The 25358-nt window shown below is 38.2% G+C and overlaps 1 protein-coding gene across 5 annotated transcripts in view; it reads left to right on the top strand.

Moving 5' to 3' along the window:
• Positions 1-25358, top strand: part of MCTP2 (multiple C2 and transmembrane domain containing 2) — a 258051-nt gene that overhangs the window by 94589 nt on the left and 138104 nt on the right. For 3 of the 5 annotated variants that reach the window (XM_071214337.1, XM_071214338.1, XM_071214339.1), the window contains exons 5-9: positions 13976-14118; positions 14907-14983; positions 15515-15626; positions 18792-18848; positions 19949-19984. In XM_071214337.1, the coding sequence (XP_071070438.1) occupies positions 13976-14118; positions 14907-14983; positions 15515-15626; positions 18792-18848; positions 19949-19984 (425 nt within the window). The remainder of the gene's footprint in view (positions 1-13975; positions 14119-14906; positions 14984-15514; positions 15627-18791; positions 18849-19948; positions 19985-25358) is intronic. The other 2 variants (XM_058294644.2, XM_058294640.2) reach the window with 1 other exon arrangement.

Below are 25358 nucleotides of genomic sequence, written 5' to 3'. Positions count from 1 at the left end.
ACTTAATCATGATGAATAATTCTTTTAATGTATTGTTGGCTTTGGTTAGTTAGTATTTTGTTGAGGATTTTTGTATCCATATTCATTAGGGAAATGGGTCTGTAATTTTCTTTTTTCAAATCTTCATCTGGCTTTGTTATTAGGGTGACATTGGCTTCTTAGAATGAGTTCCTTCTTGTTCAATTTTTTTGCAAGAGTTTGAGTAAGATTGGTATTAAATCTTATTTGAATGCCTGGTAGAACTCACCTGTGAAGCCATCTGGTCCAGGGATTTTCATTTTGGGGAGTTGTTTGATGACTATTCAATCTCTTTACTTGTGATTAGTTTGTTGAGGTCTTCTGTTTCTTCTAGAGTCATGTAGGTGGTTCATACATTCCTAGTAAGTTTTCCATTTTATCTACATTGTCTAGATTGTTGGTGTATCTTTGTTCTTAGTAACCTCTTATGATCTCTTTTATTTCTGCAGGGTAGTAGTAATGCACCATTTTCATTTTTTAAAAATTTATTTGCATCTTCTCTCTTTTACATTGTCATTCTAGCTAAGGATTTGTCCATTTTGTTAATCTTCTCAAAGAAGAAACTTTTGGTTTCGTTAGTTCTATTTTTGACATTATTGTCAATTTCAATTATTTCTTCTCTGATCTTGTTATTTCATTCTTTCTGCTTGCTTTGGGAATTGTTTGCTATTCTTTTTCTAGTTCCTCCAGCCGTGTAGGTAGGTCATTGATTTTAGCTCTTTCTTCTTTTTTAGTGTAAGCATTGAGGGCTATAAATTTCCCCCACAGCACTGCTTTCACTGCATCCCATAAATTCTGATATATTGTGTTCTTGTTTTCATGAGGGTCTAGATATTTACTGATTTCTCTCTCAGTTTCTTCTTTGACCCACTGATTTCTTAAGAATGTGTTGTTCAATCTCTCTATATTTGTGATTTTCACTTTTTCTGCCTATTGATTATTACATTATGTTATTCCATTATATTACTACATTATGATCAGGGATAGTGCTTTTTAAATTTCAATCTTGTTGAATTTATTGAGATCTGTTTTATGACCCAACGTGTCACAAAAGAGAAAGATCCATGAGCACTTGAGAAGAATATATATCCTGCTGTTTTGGGGTGCAGTGGTCTGTATATGACTACTAGATTTACCCATTCATCATATTATTCAAGCTCTCTGTTTCTTTATTGATCCCCTGCCCAGATAGGCTATCCAGTGCAGACAGTGGTGTATTGAAGTCTCCAACTATTACTGTAGAAACATCTATTTCTTCCTTCAGTTTTGCCTGTGTTTGCCTCATGTAATTTGGGGCATCCTGATTAGGTGCATGTATGTTTATTATTGTTGTTGTTTTTTTTTTTTTTGGTGAATTGTCCATTTTATTAATATATAATTAGCTTCCTTGTCTCTTAACAACAGTTTTGCTTTTAAAAGTATATTTTATCTGATAAGTATAGCTACTCCAGCTTTTTTTTTTTGTTACTGCACGTGTGAAATATCTTTTTCTAGCCTTTTACTTACTTGCAATCTATTAGTATCTTGCATCTAAAGTGAGTCTCTTGTAGACAGCATTTAGATGGCTCATATTTTCTTCTCCATTCTGCCAGTCTGTATATTTTGTTTGGGGAGTTTAACCCATTAACATTTAATGTTATTACTGTAAGGACAGTTCTTTTTTTTTTAAGTAAAGATTTATTTTTTATTTATTTCTCTCCCCTTCCACCTCCCCTCTGGTGTCTGCTCTCTGTGTCCATTTGCTTTGTGTTCTTCTGTGTCTACTCGTATTCTTGTTAGTGGTACTGAGAATCTGTGTCTCTTTTTGTTGTGTCATCTTGCTGCATCAGCTCCCCGTGTGTGCAGCGCCACTCCTGGGCAGGCTGCACTTTTTCTTGCGGGGTGGCTCTCCTTACAGGGCGCACTCCTTGCGCATGGGGCTCTCCTATGCAGGGTACACTCCTGTGTGGCACAGCATGCCTTGTGCACATCTGGTGTGGGCCAGCTCACCACATAGGTCAGGAGGCCTGGGTTTGAACCGTGGACCTCCTATGTGGTAGGCAGATGCTCTATCTGTTGCGCCAAATCCACTTCCCGACAGTTCTTATTTCACCCATTGTGACCATTGGATTTTACCTGCCATATCTTATTTTCACCACTCTTTTTACACTTTTAGTTACTTTTTACTGATATAATTTTCATTTCTAGACTCTCTTTCACGTTTCTCTCTCCTTTTCTTTTAAGGCTGTTGCACTCCTTTTAGTTTTTTCTGCAAAGCCACACTCTTGGTTACAAACTCCCGCAGTTTCTATTTATCTGTGAATATTCTAAACTCACCCTCATTTTTGAAGGTCAGTCTTCTCAGATATAGATTCTTGGCTAGCAGTTTTGTTCTTTTCTTATCATAAGGAATGAAACTACCTTGATGGTTTCTGATGAGAAATCAGCACTTAATCTTATTGGGTTTCTCTTGTATGTGATATATCATTTTTCTCTTGCTGCTCTTAGAATTATCTCTTTGTCTTTGTCATTTGGTATTCTGATTAGTATGTATCTCAGAGTAGGTCTGTTTGGATTTATTCATATGGGAATATGTTGTGCTTCTTGTACACAGATATCTCTGTCCTTCAATAGGGTTGGGAAATTTCCTACCATTATTTCTTCAAATATTCCTTCTGCCCCTTTTCCCTTGTTTTCTCCTTCTAGGACACCCATGGAATGTATACTTGCCTATCTCTTTCCATCATTTAATTCCCTGAGACCTTGTTCAACTTTTTTTCCATTCTGTTCTTTATTTGTTATTTTGTATGTTTGCTTTCAGAGGCCGTGTCTTCAAGCTCACACCTCCTCAAATCTGCTGTTATATGCCTCCCATGTATTTTTAATTTCATTCATGCTTTCATATTCTTGTTTATGCTCACCCATTGTCTTCTGAATGTCCTTATTCTCTTTAGTCATTTCATTGAATTTATTCAGGAGATTTATTTGAATGTCTGTGATGAGTTGTCTCAACTCCTTTATATCATCTGGAGGATTGTCTTATTCCTTTAATTGGGCCCTATCTTCCTGTTTTTTTGAGATGGATTGTAATATTTTGCTGATGTCCTTGCATCTTGTTTATTAGACACATTTATTCTGAGCACAGTTTCTCTCTTTAATTCAGGACTGTGTTGCCTTTTCTCCCTTTCTGGTTGTGTAGCAGGAGCTGAGGATAGTTGGTACCATAAGCTGTAGAGGCTGAAGCTGCCCATGTTGTCCCAGGAACTAATGAAGCTTCTCCCATCTTTCTCTTCTGACATGGGTAGGGATTAAGACAAAGATTTATGTAGTAACTCAAACCATGCAGGCCAAAACCATCTCTAGTTGCCCAGAGAGACTAAGGAAGCTTCACACCCCTTGCTCCTCTGCTTAGGCAGGGATGAGCTGCACGTGTGGGCAGCAAACTAAGCCATGTGGGTCAAAACTGATTGCAGTTGACCACGTAGACTAACGTAGCTCCAGCGCACCTTCTCCCCTGTCTAGGATGGGGATTGACCTTCCAGAGTGCCCAATAATGTAATTTGTGTAGGTCTAAAATACCTGCAGTTGCCCTGCGAGGCTGAGGGAGGACTGACCCTTCTGTCCTTTAAGGGTTGAGGATGGAACCACAGGCACCCAACAAACTAGTCTGCGCATGACAAAATCACCCGCACTTGTCCAATGAGTCTGAGGGAACACAGCTCCCCTCCTATCCTACTGGGGGCAAGGGATGAAGTTACAGGTATCTGAATGTCAAGTCTGTGTGAGCTGAAAGCACCTGAAGTTTCCCAGGGAAGCCGAAGAAACACCAGTCCCTTCTTATCCTACGGAGGGTTGGGGATGGAATTGAAGATGTTCAACAAACCTGTTCATGCAGGCCTAAAACACCTTCACTTGCCCAGAGAGGCTGAGAAAACACTCCCCCGTCTTGTCCTCTTGGGGGTCGGGGTGGGGGTGAAACCATGGGCACCCAGCAGTCCAGTTCACATAAACCAAAAGCACCTGCAATTTCCCAGAGAGGCTGAGGAAACACATCTCCCCTCCTATCTATGGGGAGGGCAGGGGTGGAACCCCAGGGGCTTAACAGACCAGCCTGTGCAGGCTAAAAGCACCTGCAGTTGCTCAGAGAAGCCTATCTTATTGAGGGGCAGGGATGGAGCTACAGGTATCTAAGTATCCAGTCTGTGGGGGCTGAAAGCACCTGCAGTTGTTAGAGTGGGTGAAGAAACAGCAACCCTCTCCTATCCTATGGGGGGGGGAGGTGGCGAGGATGGAACTGAAGGTGCTTAACAAACCAGTCCATGCAGGCTGAAAGCACTTTCAGTCGCCCAGAGAGGCCAAGGAAAAACAGTTCCCCTCCTATCCTATTGGGGGGCAGGGATGGTGACCCTGGTGTCTGACCATCCAGTGTGTGCCAGCTGAAAGCACCTACAGTTCCCTGAAGAGGCTGGTGCAGGTCCCACCAGCTTCTTCCTCCCTGCCAGATTTGGGGCTGGGGCCTAGGCTAGGGCTGCTGTCTGATTGGTAGAAAGAAGCTGATCTCTACCCTCACTGTGATTGTCCATCAGCCCTGCTTCCCATCAAGCCAGGGAATAACTCTGGAGGTGGAGTTAAAATGGCCCTACCAGCCTCTTTCCAACTGGGACAGGTTCAAACTTCAGCTGTTTTTAGCAGTATACTTTAGCCAGCTGAATTTACTAATTAGGAGCTGAAGTCAGTACCTGACTGTCTCTTCCTTCCCCTTTTTTGGAAATTGGAGCTCCAACTCCAGTCACAGTGTAGCTCCTGTAGCAGCTTGCACCACCTGTACAGGATGGTCACCGGCCTCTGCAACGCGGAGTGCTCTACTCATGAATCTTCTCTGCAGATGGGCAGTCTCCTCCTTCTGGTCTCCTGGGCTGCCCAAACAGGTGCTCGAGATAGCTCTGGGTGATTACTAACTGCAAAGTAGGATGAGCTGATACTTAGAGCTCCCTACTGTGCCATCGTCTTGCCACTTATGTCCAGATACTCCATTTCTTGATGAGAGCAATATCATGAATTTTGGGGTCTTATTTTAAATTGCTTGAGGTATGAAGCCTTTAGAGTAGGATGGGCCTGGCTCTGGCTCTCTGCACTCACTAACTTTCCTCATCTGCAAAATAGCAATATAAATAGTCCTTATCCCTTAGAGTTATAGGATTAAATCAGATAATGCACATTACTAATGTGATTACATAAATGTGAGCCCTGTTGCCTCTATTCCATGAAAGTAGGTGCCCACTTATTTAGACTTAGATTTATGCTTAGTTAATAGCTTTGACAGGGGACTTTTGGTATTTTTTAATAGAAAGGATAATTTTAGAATTGAGTGTGCATAGGCAATTGAATTACTGGAACCCAGAGAGCTGACATTCAAGTATATTTGGTATGTTTTTCCTCTAGAGAGACTCCAGGCAGCTACATTCATTGACTTTATCTGGCTATTTACTCCTTTCATGTTTCCTTCCTTTTTTTCCTAGCCCTTTTTAGTCTCATTTTCTTGCTGGATCCAGACATCTGCCTCACTATGCCCTTTGTGTTGTCAGTTTTTCTGCCTCTTTCCTAGGTCCCCCTCTTTTTGGTGTTACAAGGACGACTTGTATCATCTTTCCAAGCAGCAGGCCACAGCCCTGTGTGCTTCTGATCCCCTGATGCAAGACAGGGGCTGGCACATTCTCTAAATGGCTGCTTTTCGAAGAGCCAATTTGTTCAATAATCTATTCACCAAATGGCCAATTTGCTGAAATTACAGAGGTCATCAATTTTAGACAGTGCTTTTCTTTCAGTTATTTATAAAGTTTATAAACTTCTTAAAAATAGCCTTTGAAGGTCTCTGGGTCAAATTACTTGACTGGTTATAAAGACAAAGCAAAAACACCATTTCAAACAATATTTAATTTGACTCAAGCAAAATAGAAAATAATCAGAGTCTGAACATGGCGTAGCTCAGGTTTCAGAGCCAAGAGAGGTGAAAACTGAGTACAGAATAGGGGAGATGTTGAGGGGAGAGAGACAGGTGGGGAGGAGGATAAGGAAAGGGGAGGGTAGAAAGTCTGGGGGGTGGTGCTAAGTGGGTTGAGGTGCCAAGTGGGCTGAGGCTGGAGGGGGGAGATTTAGGGAGGGAGCTCAAAGGAAGTTTAGGAAGACCACAGGCAGGGGGAGAGCCCCCAGAAGGACTGGATTCGCAGGCTCCCCAACGTCCCAGTATTCATTCCATTCAGGTCCGTGTAAACTTTATAGTTGAGAGGCACATTGTGGTAGAATTAGCAATTTCAGAACACTGGTCCCACTGTCACCTGTCCATTGGGTAAATTGATCTTTGGAACCTCTTTCAGTAAAATGGGTTTTGTCAAACCGCCTGGGACCATTACATATCCTCGGTCAAGGTGCCCTGGGGGCGTTGCACATGACCTTTAGGGGCTTCCTGGAGGGCAGTTGAACCTACTCATGAGGAAGGCTCAGGAGTTGTTCAGCCAGGGCGTACCTAAACGACAAAACATGGATAGCAAGGCCTGTGGGAGCTCAGGAAGGAAAGGGTTCTTTGTGTTTGCCAGCAAAAGCATGCCAGGGGAATGCCAGGGGATAGGCTTCTTCCTGTCACTTAGTCTTAGTGAGTACAAACCTGGCTGGGAATTCTTCCTAGGCTTAAAACTACCACTGTCTTTTTAAGTAGCATAAATTTTGCTCTACAAAGGAAAAGTTGTTCCTTCTTTCCCATGTGCCTGAGGAAAAATGCCCTCTGGACTTCCATTAAGTACTTTATGGTTTCAAAAGAGACAGATTAAGTGTGCAGTCCTTGGATACTACTTTCTGGAAATTTCAGCTTTACTGCTAGAGGGCAGCAGCAGCTGTTTAAAAATCATCACTGGCTTTTTTTTTTTCTGGAAATTTAGCCCCAAAGAAAGTCTGAGCATGAGTCTGTGGATCTGTGGATTCCATATGTAAGAGAACAGGTTTAGATGTTACTTTTTCTGCAAGAAGAAAAGGTGTGTTTTCTGGCAAGAAGAAAATAGAAGAGATTCTAAATATGTGTACCTATTTGGAAGATTCTGAATGTGTGTGTTTAAATAGAACTAATAGTCACTTATTATTATTAACCCAGAGGAGTGAAAAAAAAAAAGTCAAATTTACACTTTTTTACATGCTTCCAAATACTGTTTATGTAGCTCAGTTCCCATAAAGACTTGGGAAATAAATCTTGATGTAAATCTGAGCCCTGAAGATCTCCTAATGGAAGTTATCAGATATTACAACATGTAAACTTAGTGTAAAGAATATGGGCATAATTTCTTTTCATGAACAAACAACTACTCAGAGAAATGCATTTAATTAGGAAATGTTTCTAGCTTAAGAAGACCTCTCCTTTGGAGAGACTGCATAGCTAAAATTTTTTAACTTCGCCACATGAGATTTGATCATAACAAATATGTAGATTTTGCCTACAAATAACACTTTTGTGTTCAACATAGAGATTTTCAGTTGAAATTATGAATATTAGCTTGAAAAAAGGTGTTATTTTGCTATTTTGTAAGTTTTCAAATGTATATAGATATACGTATTAATGAGCATTAAATTGATACTGTAGAAATATATCGATGGGTGTAGCTGTATACCAATGAGTATTGACTGAGGAAAGCAGCCTGTATGAAGGCTGATTCCTTTTTATTGAAAACTGTTTGTAAGTGTGTATGTATAAAGTCTAAGTACACATCAACATTGACGTGTCTTTAGGTGGTAGTGATTTTCTTTTGCTTTAAATGTAAAATGACATTCTGCCTTTTTTTTCCCCCATGGCCAGGAATTACAGATATCATAAAAAAAAAGAAGCAATGTGTAATTAGAGCTTCATAAAGGTTTATTTGATTTGATTTGCTTGTCAGAGTAATTTGTGAGCCACTTAATATGATGTTGTCTGTTATTGTCTGTATCTGTTTACCGCTTCTCCTTTTGACACCAACCAGTTTTTCTATAATACTCTCTCAAGATGGTAACAGTTCCTAATGGTGATAAATGGAATGCGAAGAGGAGAACAAAATCCTCAGATTTTCTGGTTTTGGCGATTCTCTACTGATGATAGACTTCATCGTCATTTGTCCCTTTTCCAGAGCTTCCAATTATTTTCAAAAGATTATATTTGCAAAAATCTCTGAAGTCATCACTGAATAACTTTAGGGCCATGGGTTAATAAGGAAGCATCCAGTGATTATGAGGAGTCATGTGGTTTTAGATTTTATACAGCCATTTCCTTCCAAGATGGCTCAGGTTATTTTGTTGAAAATTTCTCAAGCCACATGCAATCCCTGTGATAAGGGGGTACAAAGGAAGGAGTCTCTATAGTTGAGATGTTATAGAGACAAAAATTAGCAGAGCATGTCATCTTGGACAGTTAAAGTGAAGTCAATGAACATTTACTTTGTTATTTATTTAATTTAAAGATTTTATTTATTTATTTATTTCTCTCCCCTTCCACACCTTTCCGCCCCCCGCCCCCCCCCCCCCCCCCAGGTTGTCTGCTCTCTGTGTCCATTCGCTGTGTGTTCTTCTGTGACGGCTTCTATCCTTATCAGCGGCACCAGGAATCTGTGTTTCTTTTTGTTGCATCATCTTGCTGTGTCAGCTCTCCATGTATGCAGCCCCATTCTTGGGCAGGCTGCACTCTCTTTTGCACTGGGCAGCTCTCCTTACGGGGCACACTCCTTGTGCATGGGGCTACCCTATATGGGGGACACCCCTGCGTGGTATGGCACTCCTTGCGCATGGGCCAGCTCCACACAGGTTAAGGAAGCTCGGGGTTTGAACCACGGACCTCTCATGTGGTAGGCGGATGCCCTGTCCATTGGGCCAAGTCTCCTTCCCGTAAATGAACTTTTAATACAGCTGTATACATTGTTATATATTCTCCCTTTTTAAAAAAACTTAATCAAGTAGCAATGTGAACAATAGTAGTGACTATTTATTGAGAACTTACTATGGGGCACTCTCAGTAAGTAATTGCTCCCTGTTGTCATTAAAGTATAATGGCTCATTCAGTTCCAGGACAATCCTGTGAGGTTGGTATTTTTCCATGATAAAGAACTTAAGCATAAGGAAATTGAATACATTGTCCAGAATTATACGGTTATTAAAAGAAAGGCCTGGGATTTTATTCCACCTGTGTCCACCTTACTTCAAAGCTTGTTCATTAATCCTTCCCGTGCTTATAATTCACCTAGCAATCATTTTAGACACTGCACAGTGTACCTTAGCTAGGTTTGGAGGAGATTTCATATTATGTTCAGAGGGATCCAAATAAAGCATTTTATGTATTGAAATAATTACCTGAAATGCAGAGCCAAAAAGGTTTAAACTGTGTTTTATTGTTGTTGTTTGTCTTACGGCAGTTTGTAGCATGTGTAATATTCTACACTGTGTTGTGAAGTTCTTAGTGAGAAAAGAACTGCTTCTCTCAGTGGTTTTGATTAAATAACCCTTTCAGTCCGTGGAGCATCTCCCGGGGATAGCTCACACATTGTGAATCCCTGCATTGGTGCTTTTTTATGGTCTGGCTGCAGCTTCCTTTACAGTCCTCAACTCTCGGGTGCTATATGTCTCAGCTACCAGGTCTCTTTGCTTCAGTCTCTTTCTTCTTCATTCTAAATTATAAGCTGCTGCCAGATTTATATTTCTAAGGCTTGGCTCCGATCATTTAAAAAACTCCCCTGCTCATAAGTGGACCTGAATTTCCTTCCATCCTCAAACTAAAATCATTCCAGATGGACCAAAGACTTAAGTGTAAAATAAACGAAAAGCTACAGAATCAGTGGAAAAAAAACAAAACATGGCTGAATTAATTAAAAATCTTGTAGTGAGAATATTTCTTCTAAGCAGGCTGTTATACTACAAAATCAGAAATAAAATGTTGGTAAATTTGACTAAATAGAAATGAAAATAACTGATCACAAGAAACAACCCAAGGCTAAAACAAATTATGCCAAGATTTATAACCAATGGCTATTTTCCATAATTAAAAATCTTACAAATCTATAAGCAAACCATGAGCCCATTGAAAAATAGGCAAATGATATAAACGGGAATATCACTGACAAAGAAGTGTCATTACAAGTTACTAAAATATATGAAAGATACTACGCTTTGCTGAAAATGCTAAAGATAGATAAAAATGGAGGTAACTTTTTTCACTTGCTATTTGTTTCAAATAAATGTTTGTAACATCCTCTGTTAGTGAATGTGTGATGAAACAAATACAGTCATATACTCTTGATGGTAGTCTAAATTTGACAAACTTTTTGATGGACAATTTTATAATATCTATCAGAACCAGTGGATTCAAAATTAAAAATTCTCATATGAATATAATCCCTTGAGAACATCGAGATAGTTATAGCAAGGATGCTTTCTTGAGTGTTGTTTATATTAGTTAAAAAATGCAAACATCGTGAATGTCATTATTTGGCAACCAGCTCGGTAAAAGTGCATCAACACAGTGAAAATGTATGCTGCCGATTAAAACGTGATAGACCAAATGGGCTGATGTGAACTGAGATCCAAACTACATTAAGCCTGAAAACATGCAGCCCAGAGATAATATTCTTGTTAAAGAAGCAAACAATCATTTTATTGTTTTCCTGTAAGACTACTCAAGAAATGGGCACATTAGAAGAGGAGGAACAAGGAAAGGGTAAGAAGATGAAGGATTTACTTTTCATTTCAGACTTTTCAGAGTTGTGTATATAACGTGTTATGTTTTAAAAAAAGAAAGAGGAAAGAGAAAACAGACAAAAACAACCCTCTGTATTTTACAGAATAAAATCAAACTTCCTTATATTGTTATATGAAGGCACTTTCTTCTCTGACTCGAACCTATATTTCTCATGAGATTTTTCCTTCTTAATTTCGGGATAAGTTGAAATGCAAGCTTTGCGTTGAGTAATTTTTCTTCTCCTTCCCCTCGCCCCACCCTGCAGTGCCAATTCCTCTTGCTGGAATAACTGCAGCCCTTCTCTGCTTGGTCAGTCCCACCCGTATTTCACCTCCCACCTCCCTTATTTTCTCCCCCACGTGTTAACACCCCTGCCAGAGCTGCTCTCTGCCACCCGTGGACTATTCCAACCCCTGACTTCGCTTCTGTTTTGACACGTCCCTCTTGGGGATGGCGTCATATTTTAGAGTGTGCATGCTGCTGGCCTGGTGCAGAAAAGCACCATCTGCAACTGATTTTCCTTTGCATCCTCCCACTGTGCCTAGCACTGAGCCACGCTCTGAAGTCACCGGTCAGTGCCTGTGTCATATTAGCCTGCTGGGCAGGTACAGTTCCAAGGGGGACTGGAGCTCACCACTGTCAGTGAGCATGGGTAGAAGGAAGGACTGCCATGCTGTTGGTAGAAAACTGTACGTTGGTATGTATTTGGAGGACTATGGGTGGCAATTAATTTCTTTCTGTATATAGATTCTTTCTCCATTTAGAACCACAATGCATTTAGAACCAAACAGAAAACCTGGGCCACTGATTCTTCACTCCTTGATTTTCTAAGTGTGAGGCTGAGTGACTCGTGTAGGTTCACACAGCAGAATTGGAGGCAGCCACAGAAGGAGGCACGGGCCCTCGGCCCCTTGTTTCAGTCTCCTCTTGGAGAAGCACACAACCTCTTTATTCCAAAGCGCCTCATTGTTGATGAAGCTCCCACTGAAAAAGGTTAAAGTCCACCCATTCAGGTGTCATCTCATCATTTGTATAATCTGAGAGTTGCATTCCTGAGCACCGACCCCTTTTCAGGACCTGCCTAGTTGAGATGTAACTTCCCTGACAGTGAGGCACTTAGGCTCAGAGAGAAAATCACAATGTGCTCCCCCCTTTCTCAAATTTTCCCTAACAATTAACGCTGCACTAACTTGACACCCTCTTTCCTTGTTTGGCTCTGTAAACCCTGGTCCCTTTTTCTATTAATTCCAGACATTAATATTTTCTTTCACGCGACTGCCGCCATTCACCCGTGAAACAGTTTGAACATTATGTAGCTGTCAGGATGCCTGGGGATTACCCAGTATGCCTTGCCTGTGAGAAAGTGACACCACCGAGGCCTAGTTTTGAGATGTTTATTTTGAGAGGACGCTGACAAGCATGAAGGCCTGATCCCAGAGTGGCAATTTCATTTAATTAAAGGCCTCTTTTTATTATAGTTTTCCTATATATATATATATATATATATATATCAGAATGATTGTTAAAGCCTGACTCGCCAGCAGTGTTCTCTTGTCTTTTAAGAGGGGGCAGGGTGGACGGATTGTTCACTCTTCCTCTGAATAGCCGTCAGTGTGTTCATTTTTAAGATCCCTCTCAGAAGAACTGCTCAACATGGTGTGTGTCTGTGCGTCCAAGTTTAAAAATAAAGAGTGCTGGCCTTCTACCCTTGCATCGCCAAACGTAACCTGAGAGTTGAATTCATGTATAGTGTGTAATTTTTTTGTCCTCTGTTGATGTTCTTCCTTTTAAAATGAGCAGCCTTGCAATACTGGATGGCTAATGTATCAAAATCGTGCCTTAGTTACTCTATCGTGGCTTTTAAACAGTGTATATCAGCTCATTTTTTAGTGAGGTAACTTTATTTTCCAGTTAAAATACGAAATTCATTGCTTCCATTTTCAGTAATTTTTAGTACTGGACCAAAAGAGAAACATAAAAAGAAGCCGGAGAAGGAAAGGTCTGAGGTCCTCATTGTTGGGTATCAAGGATATGATAAACACTTGTGACAGAGGAGCCATTGGTTCTTGATATGATATTTCAACTGTAATGGTTCGACTCTAATATCAGAAATGCGATTCAGTAAACATTCTGAAGACCTGTGCTGGGCACTGTCCTGGGCACTTGGGGACATATCAGTGCAGATTGTGGGTCCCTGTACACTTATGTGTAGTTCTGTGGTTCACATGTAATTATAACTCCCCACTGTTAGATTTTTTTACTTCCTCTATAGCATGGTCTGGTGGCCGTTATTTGCTCACTCGTGGGTTGTGGCTATCCGTTTGTGCCTTCTGTATTCATCCTTCACTGGGCATCGATGAGCAAGTACACATCAGCACCATTAGATGCCCCAAGTACAATGACCGTGTGGAATAAAACACGCATCGTAGCACATATTCATGTATTGCGTTTGCGGACATTTTTTTTTTTTTCTCTCTCTGTCAATTGGTCTGGAAAGTGTGGAGGCAGGTCAGTCACTGACCCTTCTTTTTGCTCTGGACATCATTCTTTTTTTTTTTTTTTTTGGCGTCTGTTTCAAAGCCCCCTGGGAGGAGCCAGCAGGTCAGCGGTGTCAGCTCCATGGCCAGCTGAGGGCCCTGCAGATTTGGAGTTCAGCTGGCCTGGGTGAAACAATGTTAGCAGCTTTTGCGCAGGTGCAGGGGGTCAGCAAAGAATGGCAACTTTGTCAATTTAATCTCTATGCCCCCAGTTTCACTCTTATTCCCATTGCTCCATCTTTTGAGCCTGTGGTTTTAGAGACTGATTGGTTGATTATTATTATATTTTAAAGTACAGGGCTCTGTTGAGTCCACCATCTGGTCAAATTTTTGAAAACAGTTTCTTTCTCTTTTCCCTGACTCCCTGCGGTTCTTGGGAGGGGTGGGCTTCTCTCCAGGACTCCTGACACCATTGGCTGGTGCCTGCAGGTTTTGTTTCTTGAATTTTCGGGGGATAGTAGTCAGTGGTCGCATGAAGCAAAACAAAAAGAACTCGAGGAGCTCTATCATTTCCCCAAATTGTTTCATTTTTCTCTCCCCTTCTCTGGGGCCTTTGGTTTCTGCACAGGGAGATATTTGTTCTGGGCGTGCACGGTGGAATGCTTTGAGCCATGGGAGTGTGGAAAGAATCTTTACTTAATGGAGATCCTAGGCTTTTTACATCTGTTTTTAAAACTTGCCTTGTACTCTTTTTCTTTTAAAGGCACAAGTGATCCGTATGTGAAATTCAAGTTGAATGGGAAGACGCTGTACAAAAGTAAAGTCATCTATAAGAACTTGAACCCAGTTTGGGATGAGATAGTTGTATTACCAATACAAAGCCTTAATCAAAAGCTCCGTGTGAAGGTAATCAAGTAGACTTTCAAATAAGTTGTTTTATTAAAAACATTTATTCCTCAACAATCTCTGATGCTCTCTTAAAAGTAAACTTGGCAAAATCAATTCTTTTATTATTCTCAGGAAGTGGATTAAAAATATTAATATGAAAGGACATCTTTATACCATTTATCAAAACTCCATGTTTCCTCGCACATCAGCAAGACATACTCTACAGAAAACTGGAGTGAAAATAATACCTTCATTGATTATATTTAAACTTACTGAATGTGGAAGAATTATTACCAGGAGTAGAGTGGTGACAAGTACTAAAGTCTTTCTCATTAGGAATAACTTTATACTTAATAGAGCTTTAAGTTACTGGTTATAAGCATCAATTGTTCTAACATCTGGGTTAAAACTGCATGAGTTGAGTGCAGGATAAGATTGCCATAGAATACTTAGCAAATTTCTGTTTAATTGGCAGATCTGTTCACCGTGGAAAATACTGAATTTTAATGAGAGACAATTTAAGCTGCAGAGAGTGGTCCATTATGCATAACATTTTAATTTACATGGATACTACCTTAAAAGTATTTTCCTCTGTTGTTTTTGGTTGTGGTAGACAGAGTGGGCAAGTTCAAATAATTTTGTTGTATTGGCTTACATAAATTCCCCTTTAACTGGACTGTGCAAATTATTTTTAGATCTAAAAGATTGAATTTTAAATTACCAGGGAATTCCATTTGCTAATAATTTGATAAACTTTGTTGGTGATCCATATTCATGTGTTTGACTGGCTTCCACCCTCTTTGTAGGTATATGATCGAGATTTAACCACATCTGATTTCATGGGTTCTGCCTTTGTAATTCTCAGTGATCTTGAGCTTAACAGGTATTGGATTTTTACCTTGCAATTGTTAAAGAATTTTAGAGTGAACTCAAGATAACTTATATTAGATTGGATTTATGGAAATCAAATGACAAAAAAAAATTCTGAATAAAGAAACTGTGTAAGTTATTTCAATTCTCATCATTTCTATGAATTTTGCTTTTTAGCTCCCAAATATATTTGATATAAAAATCTTATATAATGTGTTCTAAAGTGTGTATTGGATTTTTCTGCTTTCATGTGTTGATACGCAGGTTAATTGACCTAACAAAATCAAAACAGGCATTTATAGGTTAATTGTCAGGTTAGGGGGTAGATTGGAACCAGTTAACCAATTGTTGAATTAGACAATGTCAAACAATTCCTCTATCCTGATTGTGGTTGTTCTATTTTCTCTGAATTTTGTGCTGTTTAAGAATTATGTCTAATTCTTACTCAGAGACAGGAGACTTTTACCATAGGGCCTGATTGTGCATTATTAGACAATAGTACTATCTTTCAGTGCTAACAATAGTTATTGCTTTTTGCCTGTAGAACAACTGAACATATTTTAAAATTGGAAGATCCAAATAGTTTAGAAGATGATATGGGAGTGATTGTGTTAAATTTGAACCTAGTAGTAAAGCAGGGTGATTTCAAGAGACATGTAAGTATGACCTTTTTGTACTTTTAAAAATTCTTCATTGCAATTGTCCGTTGATTACTGGACTACCTGACTACTGATATTTTTCTAATTATTTGTGACGGGAAATAAATAATTTTATAGGGACTTAAAATACCTATCTGTGGTTATATACATCTTCCCTTTTGGAACTTGGGAAAGTAAATTCATTAAGGATGATAATAGTACTGTTGTTAAAACATATGCTGCTTATTGTTTGCTTCTAATAAATCATCCAAAATATACTTTCACTAAATGTTAAAAAAGCTTCCATCTATAACCTATTAGGGGCTAGATGACTTTATGCAGTTGTGAAAAGCAGTTCTCAAGATTTAACTATTACTTTTTAAAATATTTAATATGATCAAGTATACATTTGCAGCATTTCAATTTTTTTATTTTAGCTACTAAGTTTTCTACTGAGTACTTTTGGGAATATACAATTTTAATTTGCTCTCTGGTCTATTTTATGAAAATCACTAGTTAATACACTATCTAATGTCTATAACATGAATGAAGCATTGAATTTTGTCACCATACAATTGAGAATCTGTTCTTATGGGCCAATACGTGGATTTAAATCATGATCTTATTTTATATTTGGAGATTATACCTTGTATTTCTGAGGACTAAAATGAGAACAGAAACATCATTGATTATAACTTATTTGAAAGGTATTTTTTAAAGCCCACTAAAATAACTACTTGTAGAAGGGATAAGATGTATTACAATTTAGGATGTTAGAATATGAAAATCTGAAGCCTTTGTATATAGGTTAGATGTCAATAATTCTCTTTGAATTAAGGCATTGGGGTTGGTGAGGAGATTTTTCTTAATATTCATTTTGAAGTCACTTTTACTTTTAGTTATTTATTTTATGATGAAAATCATAACAGATTTACTAATAAACTTACAGAAAACAGCTTAAAGAAATAGACTACAAAACTTCCTATAATGTTTTATCTAGTTTGAAAAAGAGATTAGGACTTCTCCTTTATTAAAAGCACAACTAAAACTGGCTGTAAAAGTTAAGTATTTTCTTTTAAGGGTTTTAGAACCCAAATAGAAAGGTAGCAAGTTTTTTTTTATCTGCATGAGCTTTTATTCTAGTTGTTGTTTTGGTAACTTTCCAATTATTTATCCTGCTCTTGAAGAAATATTTTGCTTTGTATATTAGGAAAAATGCACAATTTCCTGCACAATTTTTGCTGGAGGTTCAACCAAATAATTGTGATTTTTATTTAAATTCTTTACTTTTGAGAATTTACGTGACAATTGCTTAGGAAAAAACCCTGTTACTTTTTTTGTAATATGGTACTGTTAAAACCTGAGACTTAGGGGAGCAGATGTAGCTCAAGTGGTTGAGCATCTGCTTCCTATGTACAAGGTCCTGGGTTTGATACCTGGTACCTCCTAAAAATAAAACAGAAACAAACAAGTGAGAAAAACACCAACTCTCATTGGTGAGTGAATGGAGCTCAGGGGTTGAGTGCCTGCTTCTCATGTACGGGGTCCTGGGTTCAATCCCCAGTACCTCCTAAAAAACAAAACCTGAGACTTAAATAAAGGTGATAGTTTGATATTAAGAAGGTTTAAAATTTGATGCTTAAAATTAGCATTTTTTTCCTATCCAAGATAATGAAAGATGGATTTTCACTTTCTTCTCTGTCTTGACAAGTATTGCCAGTGCACCTATGACTTGGTGGTATTCAGTGTCAGTAGATACAGTAGGTGGCCAGTTACTTGACAGGGCCACCAGGTTAACATAACATGCAAGATAAACAAGTATCATTTGCCACATGGCTTAGCAACTTGCCAACTGATGTGCCCTAAGCCTTTTCTACATATTTAAATGGTTTTTTTAAAAGTTACGTGTTTGCATGGGTTTCTCTAATGATTCCACTGCAATCATAAGAGAAACCCGTGATTTTTTCTGTCATGCATCAGCTTATTTTTAACGGTGAATTAGCACTTAAAACAGTTATAAATTTTGCCAAAATTTCAAATTGTAGACCAATCAATACTAGGGGAGTCTTGCATTTGTTTTTGTGAAACATCTCAAAGAAAACCTCTTCCAAGTCCAAAGAGTAGCCACAGTTGTGACTTTATTTTGTTTGGCTGTCCTTTAGCCTTAGTGTCCCACCTCTTGTACCAGAGTCTGGCAGAGGGTGTATCTGCTCGTTCATATGCTTTCAGGCTTTCTTTTTTTGCTGTTTGTCTGACAGAGGTCTGGTGTGTAATATTTTTATTTCATATATATTTTATGGGGGTATCATCATATAGAAAACCCTGTCTGCTCTCATTTTCTTGATTGGTAGTCCTATTTTTCTGTTTATATACGTGATCAAAGTCTGACCAAGCCAGGAATAATTCACCCTGAGCCATATGTGGTTATTTAATGTGCAGAACATGTCACGGGCCCTCGGAGGATACTCTAAATATCAGAAAATGTTGTTTTCCTGGGGTTTTAGTTAATATTTAAAGGTATTCTTATATTGGGCTTTTAAATGGGTTTCAGTAGCAGTTGGGATTGAGGGCAACAGTTTATTTACTTAAGAATATTTTGTTTAAATACTTGAAGTCTGTTGGAAATAGTTCAGTTTGAATTCTCACTTTTTTATCCACTTTTCTTCTGTCTTCTTGTTTTGTTATTGTTTTAGAACCAAGGTCAGAAATCTTAAACATGTATGAAATGTCTCTGAATTACCCTCATGTCCAGGAATTTGAATATATAAAAGCATGATGGAGTTAGTAGGAAAGCACTGACTGGAAGGCAGATATATCTGCTGTCTGTTTCCTTTTCTTGGCCAAAATAGGATTGTGCTAGAATTATAGGCTCCATTGTCAGACTGCCTGTGTTTGAAGTCCATCTCCATCACTTTATAGCTTTGAGAAGTTAAGTGACTAGGTCAAATTCAGAGAGTTACTTAACCTCTCCTAGCCCCAATTTCCTCATGTGGAAAATGGGGATGTAAAGAGTTTGTTTCACAGGGTTGTGAAGATTGAGATGATTAAATATGATGCTTGGCATGGGGTACACTAGATACATCTTAGCTCATGATATTGTAGTAAGTCCTGTAGTATCTGTAATGATTATTTCCTATTAATGTCACTGTCTGTTTCGTTTCTCTTTTATGATTGTTACAACAGTCAAATGAGTTATTGTATGTCAGAGGTCCTCAAGCAACCTTGTGCATCTATGAGATGGTAATTAATGTTTGGTGTTTGTTTGGGTGAAATATCTGTCACTGTATTATTGGGAAAATACATAAAAAATGATTTTAATACCCAGGTTGTAGTACTTATAACTTTATGTCATGGACAGAATGTTGAATTCAAATTTCAGCAGGGGAATTGTTTTTAGAAGACTGTTTTCAGTCATTTATGTACCAATGTTTCCAGTTGCTGATCACTGGAATGTAAGTGGATTTCCCCTGAAGACTATTGATATTCTTATTATTTTATTGGGAAGATATATTGGCCAAGTGGATAGGACATTTACCTAAAGAAATTTTTTTTCCTTAAGCATAATAGTAAATGTGGTTTGCTCACGTAGATGCATAATTGAGTTGTAATTTTCAGAATTTATCCCAAGTTTTAACAACCAGTTAGCTGGTTAACCAGCCAGAGGAAAGCATTATAGTATTGGACAGTGACAGGAGTAATGAGAGGATTTTGCTGGGAGAGAATTTTAATTGTAGAGGAAATTCAGCAGCTTTGGCATGACAAATGAGAGATCAAAAGAGAACAGTGGTGAAATTTCTTGCTGTTCAGAAAAAATTTTTTCTTCCCTCCTTGGTATATATTAGCCAGTTTGTCTTGTTTTCCCCCCTAATATTTGGAATATTAAGATTTAATTGATAAAGACAAATTGAGTTATTTTTCCTAATTCTAAAACCATGGAAACCTAAATGTGAACTAACATTATCTATGAATTTCTTAATATTTCAAATAGGAGAAATCTACTTTTATAGAGAAAAATTTTATAGAGAAAAATTACAGTATTTTATGATAATCTAAAAATTAATGGACATCTAAGGATCGAACAGTATTTATTGCTTTGGCTTTTCATTACTGGATATGGTGAGAAAATGATGCAAATACCATATAAATGTGACTTTTCTGTTTCTAACCATTTTCTTGCTCAAATGTGCTTTCTCTGTAACCTCAGAATTTGAGCCTTTAGTTGTTGGATGTAGTCTCTACAATCTAATATATTGGCATAATAATATAATTCCTTACTAATTATTCTATTTATCTTTCTTTTATTCTGCCATTTTTCACCATTCAATGGATGTAATCTTTAGCGTTGGTCAAATCGGAAGCGGTTGAGTGCCAGCAAGGTAAATATACATGTTTATTCTTTAGCTCATTTGGGAAAACTTTCTCTTTATTGAAAACCAAATATAAACCTGATTTATATTTCACAACCTTCATATGTAAGAGCATTCTTTTTCTCTTTCTGCTATTACAAATAAGAAGGGAACCATCTACCTTTTACAATTTCTTTTAATAAGAGCATAGCAGATGTTTGAACTTACACTTGTTCTAGTGATGACATTTTATGTCTGCCCATGTTAGAATGTTACACTTCATTAAGCTTGTAATATTTTGAGTGTAGTGTGATTAGATTTAGTCCTTTAGGAAGTATTTACTCTTACAGGGACATTTTAAGATTGACTGAGAGGAATATGTGATATATTTTATAAATCTATTTTATAGCTTCTGAAACATCAATTTATTACTTTTTGTGAGCCTCATTAAAGATTTTTTTCTCATAAACTACTGGTGATTTTTTACATTGATAGTATCTTTTTAGGAAATTCTACATGACTGCCCAATTTGCAAAAGATATACGTATACTAGGTAGAATGTATTATTAATTTGTCAAGTTATTAACTAAAGTAATAACAATAAAAATACTCATAGCGTTTGTTACTTAAGTAACTAAATGTTAATATAATTGTAACAAGGATTTATAACTTAATTTAGCAGTTCTGATACCTGTTAAAGAGAAATAACCAACACAAAATTATTACAATTAACTGATGCAAGATTACAGACTAGTTCAGGTTCTGAATTGTAATGGTGAAAGATATATGTGTGTGTGTGTCTGTATTTGCATACATGTGTATGCAATTTTCTAACCTCACTCTTCCTCAGTTGTCTACTTCTCTGTAAAATGAGGAGATTGGAAATGGGACCTCCTTTTCCAGGGTATATGAAGGAGAGAGAGTGAGTGGGAGAGATAGAGAAAGGGAGGAAGAAAGAGAAGTTAGATGATAGATAGATGCTAGGTAGGTAGATCATAGATAGATGGATGATAGAGATATTGGGGGAGAGAGAGAAGATAGATGATAGATAGATAGATAGATAGATAGATAGATAGATAGATAGATAGATAGACAGACAGATAGACAGATAGATAGATAGATAGATGCTAGAGAGGTAGAGACAGAGAGATCGATATAATGGGCAGGGTGAGAATTTTAACCTGACCAGTGCTAGTCACTTAGGAAGACCTTGCTTTTTGAAATCCAAACGAGCGAAAGTTCTGACTCTTACTTCCTACGATATGTATCCTTTGCCATTTTGAACACCTTAAGAAATAACTGTGGCAAGGCATTTGCTTGGTTATTCTACAGTTTGCTTGGTTCCCAAGACTGATTCTTCTTAGAAACAGCATTAACAGGTGATAAATAATAATGTGAAGCTGTCTCAAAAATTCTTCCAACTTTTGCTTTATTCCCTTCTAGTCACTAGAGGGTAGAAGAACATCATTTCTCACCATAGAACGGAGTCCAGCTCTGCTTTCCCATATTAAGAGTTTCTGTAACCATCCGAGGCAGTAAAGTTTCCCAGAATGCTTTGGTGAAACCTGACAAAGCAGTATTTTCTCCTTTATTGATTTGGCTGCTGCACTAAAACACTGGTACTGTACATCAATAACCATCTTTAGTTAGGAAGCTTCGGTCTGTGGAACAGCAATGGCAGTTTGTGGAAGAACATAAAGACTAGGAAGAAAAATTGTGAGCTTGGGGAATATTGGAGTCTAGGGAGGACAGGGAGGTTATGGAAGAATGGCCAAAGGAATGAAGAGGGATAGAAAAAAATATGGATGGCTTGGATAAAGATATCAGAAATATGAAGGGAACAGGGGGTCCTGGAGAGCAGTTTTTACACTGCAGAGTCGTGCCTTGGAACTGAGCTGTTCTCTGCTTCTGCAGTGATGGTGGTTCCTAGAATTTTGACCTCACTATCATAGGCTTGGGGACTTAAAATATGCCCAAACCTAGTACGTATGTTCAGTAAAACCTTGTATGAGTGACATTCATAGAAAGGTATTCATGATCTCATTTGAGAGAGAGATGCAATTTATACAGGGAGGAAGAATTTCCATTGTTTTGTTGAATGTTTGCTTCTTGGGCTTTTCAGTTTTGGAGGAAAAAGGGAGATGACTTCTAATTTGACTTATGAATATGATCATATGGAAAATCTATAGACACTGTGGTTAACACTTTGTGAAGTAATTAAAAAAATACTCTGGTCAACCTATCTTTTGGTATTTTCAAAATATAAGCTCCTTTTGTAGGATTTCCAAATTATATTTTAAAAATATCTGTAACAGAAATTTGGCATAAAGATTGCTTAGTTACAAATACCCTCAAATGTTACCAGTGTCAAACTTTGCATTACCCGTATGACATCACTGACTTTTTCATCTCAGTTTTATTTTTATAACTTAATTTTATTTTGATCTTTGTTTCCTAATCCCATAAATCTGTAATTTTACATCATCCAAAAATGTCTGGAGAGCAGAGCCTTTGTGGACTCTCCTCTAAACTGTCTCCTTACTAGTCTACCTTGGGTTTTAATATTTTAATACACAGAGGATGTCTTTTAAAACAGGTTTAGGTTTCATCCAGAAGTCTTTGTTTATATTCTGGTGAATATTTTTAATTGAGAATTGAGAATATCATTTGATATTCTGAATCAGATACTTAGTTCTCCTTATATACTTACTGTACATAATCTTCAGTATGAATAGGTGTTAGCCAAGCCTTTAATGTAAGTAACCATTTTTGGGATACAAAATTAACAGCAGTTACCTCTCTCCTATCACAAAGTGTAATGGAATAAAAAAAAGCAGTGATAAAAAATGGAATCAATAAATCAGTGACTTGATTCAGGAACTCTGCTTATGTGCGTGGGCATGCACGGACCCATCCCTGATACCATTTGGGCCTGAAAGATGCTGTGGATGACCCTTGAGCCTTGAGGTTTCCTTTACTTTAGATGAATTTGCACTGAGATATATATATATATACCTTTAAATAGCTTCTATTTTGACGAGCTATTTTATGCATTTATACATCAGCTGTCTACATTAAGAGAAATGTCCTATGCTGCTGTAATGTATTTTTTTTTTCCAGTGGGAAATTAGTTGACCGCTGGTGTCAATTCTTGGCCTGTTTGCTGCCCACTCTTTTCTCTTTGTTGCTCTCTATTATTGCCAAAGCTGAACTCTGCAGGCTCCATTTCCCAGGTGCCCCTCTCAGTGGGCATCCAGTTCGCCTTGTGCAGTGAAAGGTCTGGCAGGATATTGGAGCGCAGGAGAAAGGGGGAAGGCAGGCTCTTTCTCACTGTTTTATTTCTTACCTTTTCCTTCGGCCTTAGGTCATAACTGAGGCACTGGTTGCATTTTGTCTTCCATTAGCCAGAACTGCATGGTTTCAGCTTCTTCTAGGTGACACTGACCCTGAAACCAGTGGTATTTGGGTTTTGTGTGTATGTGTGTGGGTTTTTTTGCTTGTTTGTTTTTGTTTTTGTCTCTCTAGCCAAAATAGTATCAAATATTGGCCTAAGGGCAAAATCCAGCCTTATGTCTGTTTTTATAAATACAGTTTCATTATAACACAGCCACATGCTTTTGTGTAAATGGCCAACAATGGCAGAGTAGGCTAGTTGTGACCGAGAACTTATGATCCACAAATCCTAAAATCCCTATTTGGCCTAAGGGTAATAGCAGTTCTCTGTAGTCACTATACTTTACATTCTCCCAGTGTTCTCTGTTCAGCTTAGAAATTCTATCACCTCTGAAACCAGTTCTCTGCATTATAGTCCCTCTGTTTTAAATATCTGGAATGATTTTTCTTTTTCTGTTGGATTCTGATACAAAATAGAGGGCCAAGCCCTTGCTTTGGGTTTGGTAAATACTTTTCTTTATGCTATTACTTTGTAAGAATCCTGCATTTTGTGGTGGGGAGTCCATATGGTCTTTGAGTATGTCCTCCCTTATCTTCTTGCTCTTTTCTACTTTCTCTTTTTCACTTTTGCTCCTTATCTTCTTGCTCTTTTCTACTTTCTCTTTTTCACTTTTGCTCCTTCTTTTTCTCTCTCTCTCTGACATCTAGGATTTTTCTCAGGAAGTCAGCCTTTCACAAGTATGGAGTTGCTAGAATGGTTTTGCTTAGGGAAATTATTTTATTGATTTAAAAGGTGGTGCACCTATTAGCTGAATTGGTGGGATTACCAGATTCCTCCCAGCAGTTTTTCCATTCCATGTAGAGGACTGGGCAAATTGGCTGCAAAGTCCGTCATCAACCCCCTGTCTTGTTGCATGGGCCAGGGCCCCACTATTTCTGGCTCTTTTTCCACATTGGCTTTTTGAATTCTGCCGACCTCAGCATCATCATCCCACAGTAGACCCTTTGTCGGGGTGCTGTCGGGGAGGGGGTCTTATAAGCATTTTAGGGAGCGTGCTCTCTTACTGTGGGGTGATATGGTACTCTTGTTCTACCTTCCAGGTACACGCCTGTGTCTGGAATCCCTGAGTCAGTGGTCCAGCTCCTGGCCAAATGAGGGAAATCTTGGCAAATTTGGGGGTTTGTTTTTTCCTTTGACTTGGTCATATGAATTGACAATATTGATTTTCCTTCTGACCACTAAAGAAAAAGTAAGTCACTAAGACATCATCACAGAATTGAACACTTTGCAAACAGCATGTTTGGAGCTGTTTCTCTTTTGCCAAGGTCTCAAAAACTCGAGTGACTTACAAAGCATGATTTTTAAACTATTTAGTTCCATGAGAGGCATCAAATGCCACACATTGGTTTGATGTGGCAGAACTTTAATTGAAAGAGGACAGTCAAATGAATTTGGAAGGAAGCATTATCTATCTATCATCTCTATCATCCATGTGCTACTTTGTTTATAATGAACTGCTCTATGACCAGAGCCTAGTTGAGGATCAGAAAGGAGTTTTGATGATTGGTTTGTCTAGTTCTGTAGCTCTGGGGTGAAAGGAGCTACTCGCACTGGAATGGATACCTCTCCTCCCACTTCCAGTTCAGGTCCATTCTCACCCCATGCCTTTCTCTAATTGAGCTTACATCGCTTATTTTTATGTAGGCCAAACAGTTCAGGCAAAAGCCTTTTATAAGAGAAGGTATTCTCAATTTGAGGAACAAAATGGAGGCTATTATGGTTGGAACACAGATCAACAGTCTTTCTCATTTAATAGGGTGTGGTTCTTTGTTTATTGTGTCTTGTTGCTTTAACTGAACTCCAGTCCCACCCATAGTCATACTTTTTACCTTTTTAAACCCCAACAGCCAGATAGATAGATAGATAGATACTCTATCTCATCCCTCTACATCTTCAGAGAAGCAGCACTGTCCTACTGCTGAGTTTCTTGACCCCAATGCTTCTGCTGCC

This window comes from Dasypus novemcinctus, chromosome 3, assembly GCF_030445035.2.
Source record: "Dasypus novemcinctus isolate mDasNov1 chromosome 3, mDasNov1.1.hap2, whole genome shotgun sequence".
In the NCBI taxonomy this organism is placed as follows: Eukaryota; Metazoa; Chordata; class Mammalia; order Cingulata; family Dasypodidae; genus Dasypus; species Dasypus novemcinctus.
The sequence above is the reverse complement of the archived record's forward strand: the minus strand, read 5'-3'. Positions and strand labels throughout refer to the sequence as shown.